Source organism: Xiphophorus couchianus, chromosome 22, assembly GCF_001444195.1.
Source record: "Xiphophorus couchianus chromosome 22, X_couchianus-1.0, whole genome shotgun sequence".
In the NCBI taxonomy this organism is placed as follows: Eukaryota; Metazoa; Chordata; class Actinopteri; order Cyprinodontiformes; family Poeciliidae; genus Xiphophorus; species Xiphophorus couchianus.
The window spans coordinates 504,004-515,269 of NC_040249.1; the positions used below are offsets into that span (position 1 = coordinate 504,004).

General features: G+C 38.9%; 1 protein-coding gene across 4 annotated transcripts; it reads right to left on the minus strand.

Moving 5' to 3' along the window:
- On the minus strand, positions 1-8,560 carry galm (galactose mutarotase). 4 transcript variants are annotated; one of them, XM_028007870.1, is made up of 9 exons: positions 8,440-8,560; positions 6,637-6,830; positions 4,626-4,780; positions 3,342-3,455; positions 2,745-2,837; positions 1,673-1,754; positions 1,227-1,377; positions 960-1,134; positions 1-201 (listed from the first exon to the last, which is right to left on the minus strand). In XM_028007870.1, exons 2-9 carry the CDS (start codon positions 6,821-6,823, stop codon positions 124-126), a joined length of 1,035 nt encoding a protein of 344 aa, XP_027863671.1. In that variant the 5' UTR covers positions 6,824-6,830; positions 8,440-8,560; the 3' UTR covers positions 1-123. The 4 variants fall into 4 exon arrangements, with proteins under 4 accessions (XP_027863671.1, XP_027863669.1, XP_027863672.1 ...); XM_028007868.1 differs by having other exon boundaries at positions 6,637-6,836; positions 8,440-8,533; XM_028007871.1 differs by lacking the exon at positions 8,440-8,560 and adding an exon at positions 8,245-8,420.
- Between the last annotated feature and the right edge of the window lie 2,706 nt (positions 8,561-11,266).

Here is an 11,266-nt window from a genome sequence, read left to right on the forward strand (position 1 = left end):
ACCAGTTTAAATGACAAAACTTTATTACAATTTATGCTGAAGAAATTCACATCAACAGCAGTCATAAAGCAAGCTTTGACCTAGATATGTGTCAGAGGTCAGCGCTGGAGTCCTGACTGTTGCTCAGACGGTGGTGAAGGTGAAGCGAGTCACATGATGGTATTCATCCCCGGGACGCAGGAGGCAGTCTGGGAAGGAAGCCTAAACACACACAAACACACCCCTTTATACCACATACACACACACACACACACACCCCATCACCTTTGGCCTGGCAACACAGACATGACTTAAGAACACACGTTTTTGATTAAACCACATATTTCGATAGAATGGGCAGAAAGAGCAGCGAGTGTTAGGGAGGTGGCTCTCTTCTTTAAAAAGTGGACAGATCCTTTTGTATAACCAGGAGAATCGACTGAAAGTGTAATTATTCATTCATCTAGTTTCTCCCTGGTTATTATTAATGTCTTATTCATACATTACAGGAATGCTACGTTACTGCATTTCCAGCAAGAAAAGTGTTATTTTCTTATTCAAAAAAGTAATTGAATTATTATCTTATTTTTGTTTTTAATGTATTTCTAATATTGTGTAATAAAAAAAGGCTTAAGTGGTTAAATAAAAAAATCTGCAGGAGATGCCAATTTTTTAATCAGCTTATTTGAATTGTCAGAATAATTGATAGAATAATTGATTACTAAAATGAATCATTAGTTGCTGTCCTAAATAACAGTAATAACTTTGATTTATTACTATAAATAAATAGTAATATCGGTTTGTCCCATTGAAATCAACATATTGATTTCAATATGAAATCAATATGCTGCTTTCTTGACCTTACCAAGAATAGCAGCAAACAGAGAATAAAAAACAAAGGAAAAAGTTACAGTTATAAGAGTTCTGCTATATGTTCCTAAATTTAATCATTGGAAGTGATTCTCCACCCAGCCACATACCTGGTTAACAGCATTGGGCCAGTTTTGTGTCTCTAAACAGAAGGCGCTGTGCTTCCCATATGTCACTCCACCCTTTCCTCTGATGGAGCCGTCCAGGACATTGGCGGTGTAGAACTGGACTCCTGGTTGGCTGGTTGACACCTCCAGGACACGCCCACTGGGGGGGTGAAGCACTCTGAAACGAGGAAGAAGGTTAACCTTCCAGAATCAACTAAATGAATGAATCGGGGACATTTTTTGTTGTGTGATCATGCATTGTGTGGAAACCTGGCAGCATGTCTTTCTGTCCAGTCATCTCTGGGTGAACACAGGCAGAAGTTGTGGTCAAAGCCGAGGCCAGGAACTTTCTTCAGCTGGACACCGACAGGAACCGGCACCCGGAGGTCAAAGGGTGTGTCCTCCACAGGGCAGATCTCTCCTGCCAACAGATTGCCTCTGACTTATTTTTCTTGAAAATCATCTTTTTTGAGGGGGGGAGGACGTAACAAGAGAAAAAAGTCTTTTCTCTTATTCATGGATCTTAAAGGGAAATCAAAAATGACTAAAACTGGTATCAGCAGGTCAGAACTTTACAAACATCAGCCTACAAATCTTCGATTGGTGAATCTCTAATAGCATTCCTTCCATTATTCCACTATTGTCAGAAGTAGAGCAGCTTAAGACTAAGGAAATAGACTATTTTATGTCAGGGAAGGACTGACGTAGGCGCTCACCTGTAGGGATTGATGTGTCATCAACAGGCAGGTAAGACTGTGCACTGATAGACACCTCATGATCATAGATATCTGCTGCTCCCTTCATCCAAGGGATGCAAGAACACAAACACACAAATATAGAAACAATTTATCACCATATGTAGCAAATAGTGTTTGTGTCAAATGGTGACTGTATGATGTGTGTGTGACATCGCTATGCATTGAGTCGGGAACATTGATGGTGGGGAAAATGAAACCGTCAAGCAAAGAATCTCAAAATATGAACGCGAGGTTTTGCTGTTAACTGTCAAAACTTCAGCAATAAGGTCCAAAGGTAAGAATCACATTTTCACTGGTCAGTAAAAGATTTGAATGAAAAAGCAAAAGCTGGATATATAGCTCAGTTATGCTAGCTTGACTTTTACAACCTTATCATGTATTTTTAAAAGTATGTGGTTTGTGTCGTGTCAATTTATGTAATTATGTTACCTTCAGTTGTCATAGAGGTGCTATATATATATCAAAAATAACTTTAAAGAAATTTGACTTTGTGATTTAATGCCTTAAAATTGGGACTCTGTCTCTTTAAAAACGCCTGCTCTTTCTGAAACTCTGCCTTCAGGAAGTCATCATAACATGGCTCCTCCATTAACCGTTCAACAACGTTTTTACCAGCGTTGCTCTGGGAAGTAGCTCCTATAACGAGCTCAGCAGGTGCACAGGTCCACCAGGTGTTTGCTAATTGCGGTTGGCTAGTTTGAAGGAACTGAGGGAAGAGCTGCTCTGTGAGATGGAAGCTCCGAAGCTGCTGCTCTGAGGAGAAGCTGTGTTTCAAAGGCGGGGCTATGTCCACCCAGGCGTTTTGCACAGTTGAATGGTTGCTGGGGAGATTAAATGATTTCTCAAACATGCAGCACTCCAAGTGTGTCTTTGATGCGGGAATAACATTTTAACATGATGTAAAGCTGAAAACAGTTGATTTTACATAATAAAGCCAATTTAAAGACCGACAAAATACGCAGAGACTTATGTTTGTAATGTGATCGAATGTGGCAAAGTTTCCGGGGTGTGAATGATGTCAAGGTCTTACCTGCCCTGATAGGTTGAAGTAGGAGTGGTTGGTGAGGTTGATGGGGGTGGTTTTGGTGGAGCGGGCTCGGTAGTCAGCGGTTAGAGTTTCCCCCTAAGCAGAAAACACAAACCAAACCTCACTAACACAGGTGCAAAATCAACTCAGTAAAACATTGAGGCAAGTTGAAGATGATATTTGGAAAGTTGAGTCTGGGAAACTGATAACCGAGCAGCTGTCCAGTCCGGGATGTTTTCTGTCCCAACCGGTCTGCTTCCTATAGAATCCCCCCTTCAACCTTCTCGTTTTCAGGAGTAATGATGTGGAAGTGCAGCTCCATCTGAAGCTGATAGTTCAGCAACAAACTTCTGCTCAGTTTTGTTTTTAATGGTCTTCTCCTCAGATGTAGATTTTTAATCTTTATTTATTGTTCAATTAATCTACCTCTAGTGTTTTCAGCAACGATTTTCTAAAAATCCTTCTTCCTCTTCTAAAATGATTGTTGCTATAAACTTCACGATCCTTTCTACACAAACTTGTTTTTATACATTCACCAGAAAAGAAATGAGGCAAATGTTCTGATACATGGTTCTGATGCTGAGACATGAGTATGTTTACCTGTAGAGTGTAGGAGATGGAGACCTGAAGCTCACCAGGGTAGCCCTGGTCTCCATCTGGACTCGTATGACTGAGGATCACACCACCTTCCACTTCTGCAGCAAGCCAGACTTCCTGGACAGAGAAACCCAGAGAGGAACTCAAGAGAAGAAGTTTCCCTTTCGAAACATCCCCATAGGACAAGCAAACACAGTTGCCCCACATCTGGTCCTTAAGGTTTTTATCTCCTGGATGTGATGAAAAATCTCCACCTACAGGAAATAAAAAGCTCCAAGAATTGGAAGAAAAACTGGAAAGCATTCTTGACAACCTGTTGCTTCAGTCATTTATCAACACAGTTAAGCTCTCAAGATATAGAAATCCTCTTAGTAATTAAACAACATGTCAATATTAATCAATGTCCTACATTAAACTTAACACTTCCTGGGTAAAAAGGATAAGCATTTTGGTTGTTTTAATAATGATGTATTAATCTAATATTGCGACATTTAGCTAACAGGGTAATGTGGGAAATTATTTCTGTTTCCTGTTAGTTTTGTGTCTGACATGGAGAACCATTTTTTGTCACCAGCAGTAACATGACCACACATATAATGAAAATAACTGCAATTACATAATCAGTTTTAGCTTAAAAAAACAAAAACAATGCTATTAATTATAACTTTTGTCAATGCACTGATTGGAACTTACAGACCAATTCCTGATTTTTGTAAAGCGTTGGCCTTCAAATTCAAATTTAAACTCCTAACTTTTAATGTAAGAAGAAATGTCCAAAAGGCAGCCAACATTCCCAGATCCAACATGTTCCATAACCAAAGTTAAAGCGCTAAGGTTTCTGCTAAAACAAAGCAACTTTGCTTTACTCCGTTCAGATCTCCAGTTCTCTGCTTAAAGTCTTATTCATGTCTCAATATTTGAAACACATTATTTTCTTGATATAGCTTCACAATTCTCTGAGGGATCTTTATTCAAACGCCTCAGTAACACCAAAAATATCTGGAGAGTTTTCCTGACTTAGTAATGGCATCGAAAAACAACCTGGCAGCTATAAAGATGGTGGGAGGTCAAAGGTCAGGCCCAAGCTGGTTTCTCTGGAAAATTTGGTCTCCTATTTCTTTTATTTTCAAAAAAAAAAATTAATGGCGGACAAACTCACTGTAGCTATCCTGTTATTGGACGAGGAAATGCTTCACATTTTCTCTGAACCCACCTTGAAGTGTTTCGTTGAAGGGGCTAAAGTTTCCAGTCCAGGAACAGCAAACACTCCCCAAGGGTTCGTCTTACCTTGTTGAAGCCACGCAGGCCTCCATGCAGGGCATTTGGTCCATTGTTGGTATCTAGTTGGAACTCTTTTCCTTCCACCACAAAGTGTCCTTTTGCTATCCTGTTAGCCACACGACCCACCAAGGCCCCCAGATACCGTTTATCCGACACATAACCTGACAACATAAAAATAGGATTGTTCACCTTTATCAAAGGTAAGTATGCAGTCACTTCAATTTCTCTTAGCTTTTCCAGGCAGGGGTCCCAATCAAGTTTCAAGCTAACTTGACTGGTTAGCTTGATCAATCAAACAGACTGTGAACTTAATACATCAGATCTAAAGTTAGTCACAACTGACTATTCTGTTAAGGGTTGGAAGAAATGTGTTGTAGGGGGTGGGAGCATGTCTGACATTTATCATCACAAAGTAATGATAATTATCATTTTTAATTTGACAGTCAGAGAAATCCATTGGAATGCATCCTGAGGTCAGAATTCTGATTTGGAAAGTTCCGGTTCTCCACCAAACTTGGTGTTGAAATCAAACATGGTTGTTCCACAAAGTGTGACAGCTGTTCATTTTCATTTCTGACAAACCCTATACAGATAAATTAGTCCCAATATAACTATACAACAGCTATAGTCATATTCAATAATTGGATTATTACTCTTTTGGTTCAAAGTTAATAACTTCAGTTTTGTTTCAGTTCAGCTGGAGAAAGTTATGGCATGTCCACACATTTATCTTTTCTAAGCAGCTGTTCAGTGATTGGACGGGTACCGACTCACATGGTGACATCATAATGTAGAGCTGTGTATCATCTGCAAAGTTACGGTAGCTAATATTATTTCCTGTTATAACCTGAGTTAGTGGGAGCATATAGACATTAAATAAGAGGAGTCCTAGGATTGAACCGTGTGGTGCGCCACATGTGACTTCTGTCCCCCTTGATGAGAAATTACCTATTGAAACAAAGAAATACCTTTTCTTTATGTAAGATTTGAACCAGTTGAGTACTGGACCGGACAGTCCGATCTAACTCTCCAGACATTTCAGTAAAATGTCAAAAGTATTCTCTAAAAAGTGTATTTTTAGAGTACACTTCTTAGAGTGCACTTTCAAAAGTATATTTGAAACAATTAAGTAATGCCGTGTTCGTATCCTACATCTGATGTAATGATGCTGAAGCATTATTACATGCTAGTTGGTGCAGGTCCTGTACCAACCATGACGTTGTGGTGGTGCAGGGGTAGAGCACAATGCACATAAGGAGACCTTAGTCCTCAGCGCAGCTGTCGTACGTTCGATTCCAGCCTGATGACCTTTGCCATCTTCCATCTCTGTCACTACACATTTTCCTGTCTAAATACTCTCAAATAAAGGCTACCTGAGTGCAAAAAAATAAAATAAAATTCTGGTAAAAAAGAAGTCATTTATTAGTTTCCTTCATTATTTGAAGTAAACTACATGATTTGAGTAAGACCAACTTAAATTTGGTCATTTTAAACACACTTAATGAATTTATTTTTACAATGAACTCAAGGGAAGTTTATTTATATAGTCACATTCCTGTAAAGTCAGTCTAGACTGCTTTACAGGAAGCCAAAGATATTAAAAAACCAAAAACTTTGACACTTTTCTCTTTAAAGAGCTATAGCTGCATTTATCTAGAAGTGTATGCTTCAGTTTGATGCCAAACTGAACCATAAAAACTCCAGATCCCAAAAGAGCTGAATAGTTTTTCCCCAGAGACTTTTTTTTTTATTTTATTTTTTGCTGATGTTCTCAAGGGATTTTAAGAATGAGCCTTGCTGAGGTTTTGGTCTTTTACTTTGTTTCCATACACTTTCTGAGTACAGTTTCAGTCAAGAAAAACATCTTCAGAAATAATCACATCAAACTAAATTTTAAAAATACTCAGCTTTTGTTTAGCATCTATCCTGAAAATCAAATCTGTTCGAATCCTCAGGTTCTATAATTTATTATGTATCAGAACAATTTTTTCAAAGATTTGAATATTTTATGTCTTACCTTCCAGGTCATCGTAGCCGAGGACTACATCCTCCATCTGCCCATGTTTCCCTCTGCAGGACACAGACCTTATAATGGCACCCAGGGTCAGGACCTCCACCCGCACCTGGGGGGACTGGAGGGTCCACATGTCCACACTGCCGAGGCTAGGGACCTGTCCCCACTGCTGATGGCTGACCTGAGTCATCCTGAGTCTGACCCTCAACATGGAGGGAAAGAAAAAAACAATGTCCATCTCCTTAAAACCATCCATCTTTTTAAAAATATCTGTGATTTCAGTTCTATTACACAAACTACAACCAGACCTGACCGTGGAATATAGAACCGCCTTTACCCTCTGGGGTCCAGGGCATTTGATTTACCTTTATATTTCTCCATAAAAACCATTAATATCGCCTGGTGTGGAGTCGGTTTTTTCACACTTATTTTTTTCTTTTGGGTATACTGTTATTGCACATTAGACCTTTAGTCACATAAAAACATCAAATCTCAGTTGGAAAACTTTTTCTTTTCTCACTGTGAATCCCACAACTATTTACAACAAATTTTTCTTATAATTTAGAATGCAAATGTATTCTGTAAATTTCAAAAATGTATGTAAAAGTATTGCAAGCAACACAGTTTTGTGAAATTATTAGCATGGAAATGAAGACAATTCCTCATTTGTTTGTGTGCAGCTATTTGCAAAACCCCATTGGCCAAAAGACTCGTCTCACGTTTACCAAAAATATCTAGATGAACCTCCAGAGGGATGGGAAAATATTCCCATCCCTCTGGAGAGTCAAAGCATGTGTGTCCTGTTATGTCTGGAGTAAAACTAACAGCATTTCAGAACTACACACCGAACTCCAGACATGGTGGTGGCAGGTAATGGTCTGGAGCTGATTTTCTGTGTTAGAACCTAGAGTCAGACGGTTCAAGCAATTCCTGCATTTTTTTTTATATGTTGGAAGTGTTTGGGGGGGAAAAAATATCTGAGCTGACAGTTTTGACCTGAAGGAAAAACAGAAATGTGTATCAGCCAAGAGAATAGAATGTAAATTTCAAAATTGGTCCAACAGTAAGTATTCCTTATATATACGGTATTATATGACTTGACATATCTGTGCTGCAAGATTAGTTTATTTCTAAATTTGAGGCGCAAACATTTAAGTGAGGTGGTTATTTTTGTTAAAAAATAAGATACAATCTGTGGCTGCTGTGCGAACATCTCTGAACATCTTCTGTGGAAATGCTTGCAGACTCCAACCAAGACAGCTGGAAATTTACTCTGGGATAACTATCATTTTGATTTCTGTTAAAACAACGTTTATTTCTCTGAAGCAACAACAACAAAAAATGTGTTCCAGCGTGCCAACTATAAATAATTTTAAGAAGCAGCATGAAACGGAATTATTTCATAGTGTGTTTGTCCTCTTCTACTCTATGTTCACCAGGCTGTTATTGAACTTCGGTCATATCTGCTGGTTGTCACTAAATCTCGTCGCGTTAAATGTCCTGTGCAGAAGAACCACCACTAAATGGACGGTCAGGTGCGTCGCTTTGTTTCGTACACCCACAAAGAGCGTCCCGATAAATTCTGACTTAAAAGTGGAAAAGGTCGCTGACCTTTAATCGGGGCTGGGGAGCAAAGTTCGGGAGAACACCTGACCCGACTGGACGGTTCCTCGTCAGAAACCCAGAGCTGAAGTCCAGCTGAGAGCTGACAGGCTACCGGTGAAACTCTCACCAACTTCTCATTCACTGCTAAGACTCAAGCTGAAAACCAGTGTGAATGCTCTGCTTCCGTTCGCAGTCCCTTACCTACAAACGCGTCACCAAGTCCGGGAGAGAAGAAGGCGCGTGAGACGTCAGATGAATGCGGAAGTCATGTGACCCAAGGGGCGTGCCTCAAAGCGTTCTCTCCTCTCCATAAGAATCTCCATAAGACCAAGAATCTACGAAATGTGAGAAATATTCCGAAGTACAAAAAAAAAAAAAAAATCTACTGAAGGTCATAGTGCCACAGTCAATATGACTAAGTTGTTGAATATTTTCATTTGACATCGCTTGAATATGGCTGAAGATGTTAGAAGGTAAATGCTTAAAAATGCCAATTTATCAAATTGGTCGGGACTTAAAATTGTAGTTATTTTAGGCCAAAAACATATCTCATTATTTTGACATTTAATTATTTTCTCGTTCTACGCTGGATTTATGTGACCTGTCAGCCTGACCCATCACACTCAGTGGGCAGCAATAGGAACACTGTTATACAGAGGATTCAGTCAATCAAATGTCTATTTAACAAGCCACGGTGAACGTTTCACGATGTAGCACATGAAGTATGAAATAGAGACTGGATCTTTAAAAAATCCACATTACCTTGCATTATTGTTTAAAATTTTTTTATTTGCATATCATTGTGTGAAATAAGTGTTAGATACTTATTGGGAAAACCCAATTAATATTGGTCCAGAAACCTTTGTTTCCCATTCCAGAGACCAGATGTTTCCTGTAGTTCTGGACCAGGCTTGCACTGCAGCAGGGATTCTGGTCCACATGCTCTGTCTTAAACTGTGGGCTAAACTTTATCATTCTGCGTTTTTCTGACTTATTTGTAACTGCTGTTGCTTCCTGTGATTTCTACAGGGAAGTTTATGTTTTTAAGAAACCCTTGAATTATTCAATAAACTGTAGAAATGCACATGAAGCAGAGGAAGTGAAAGCAAAAGTTGAGACTGGTTACAGATTCTGAGGAAGTAGAGCAGGTCATGAGCTCATGCACCAAAAACCATGAAATTAACGTTCAGGTTCTCTACTCTGTTTATTGGAATCATTATGAGTCAAACCATCAAAGGAACATCCCACTATTTTCTCCATGGAGGTCTTGAGTACCACTATATATCAGTATTAAGTTATTGTCCTCTTATGTCAAATTTCCTTGCAGCAAGGTGATAAAAAAAAAAAACTTAAGACACCCAAAAACAGAGTCAACAAAACTACAACAGAACAAAGACAGATGGTGAAATGTATTTATGACAATATTAGCATATTTTAGAATAATCACAAAACAGCTGTTTGTTGATTATCGAGCGTAAAAGAAAACGGATTTCTCTTTCAAAACCGAGTCTCCAACATCCTCATGCTCCAAAAATGAACTGTCATCAAAAAGCTGTCACCAGAAGTTCAGCAACTCTGAAATGTATTCAAACCTTTGTTAAAAAAAATAAATAAAACAGGTTCTTCTATTTTCCTTTTATACATGTGCAATATATCTACTTATCCACATAGTTAAAACTAACATAATAAACTAAAATAATATTATTATAAAGTTCTTTTACTTCAGTAACTCAGTTCACTAAGTAAAACACATTTCATAGATTAATTCCACACAGACTGATGTGTTCCTTCAACATAAGCAGTGCATGTTTCCTAGTTTTGTTTTTAGGCGCAGTCTGCAATCAAACATGTTGTTCCTATTATACACCACAAGGTGGCAGGATGGCAACAAATCTGCGGCCCCTGGTTGAATATGTTCCGGAAGGTAAAGAGTGTAACGTGCTGTGTAAGGACAGTGAACATAATCCACAAACAGTTGTAATGATAGCAGAGTCCATCGGATCATAAGACAACATTCTGATCTGAAGTTATTCAAACCTCGAAAAGAAAAGAAAAAACTTTTCCACACGTCCCGTCGAGGGCTCCATAAATCCTAATCTCAAATGGAAAGGATGTTATTTATATATATTTTTAAAAGTTGAAGGCAAAACCTGCTCACCCTCCAGCAACATGCTGGACTGTAAGAGCTGTTTATGCTGCTGCTTAGGGTGTGTTCGGTTTTCTTTTTGCATTATAGCCAGACATATATTTTTAATTTCCAATGACTCTGGGTTCTAGTTCATCATTCAGATGCAGCGTTGCAAATTTAGTCATGCCATGTTGTTTAAGAGAGAAAAGGTTTTCTCCTGGCAACTCTGCCAAACAAGCCATGTTTGTCTGATCTTTTTCTAACTGTCGTGACTTCAATATGTAACAAAGGCCTGTTAGTTCTCAGAGCCTTTGTGTTTTTTTTCTTCTAATTGTCAGAGCATTTCATGCTCCAGTCTTACTGCTCCTGGGAGCTGTCCTGAACATTTTGCCCTGCTAAATAATCCATTTCTGTGGGATGATGGGCTTAACTTGTTTGGAATATGTTTAATGGACCACAATGTTTAATGGACCATAATCATTGCTGATTTAGGAAACTCAGCAATGATTTTCCTAAATCATTGCTGATGTCCTGCTTGCCCCAGAGCAGCAGCCCTCCTGCTGCTGGAGTGTTGTCTTTTCAAAAATAACAAGGCTTCCTGTCTTTAACTATATTTGGGCTCGCAGTACCATTTGCATCCCAACGGTTTCTTTGCTGAAAATACATTCTTACTCTTTTTGTCTTGACATGTGTCACTTCCTGGTTCTGTCAGTGCACACAGCTGTAGAGCTGGTCCCGTCACCCCAGGCTGCAGAGCTGTTAAAATAGCAGGATCCACTCAAGATCCAACAGAGGGTCCTGAACACACATCCTCACAGATATTTTTATTTTTTATTTTGATTTTACAATGACAAAAAACCCCATTGAGATTAAGAACCTATTTTTAGATATACCAACAAG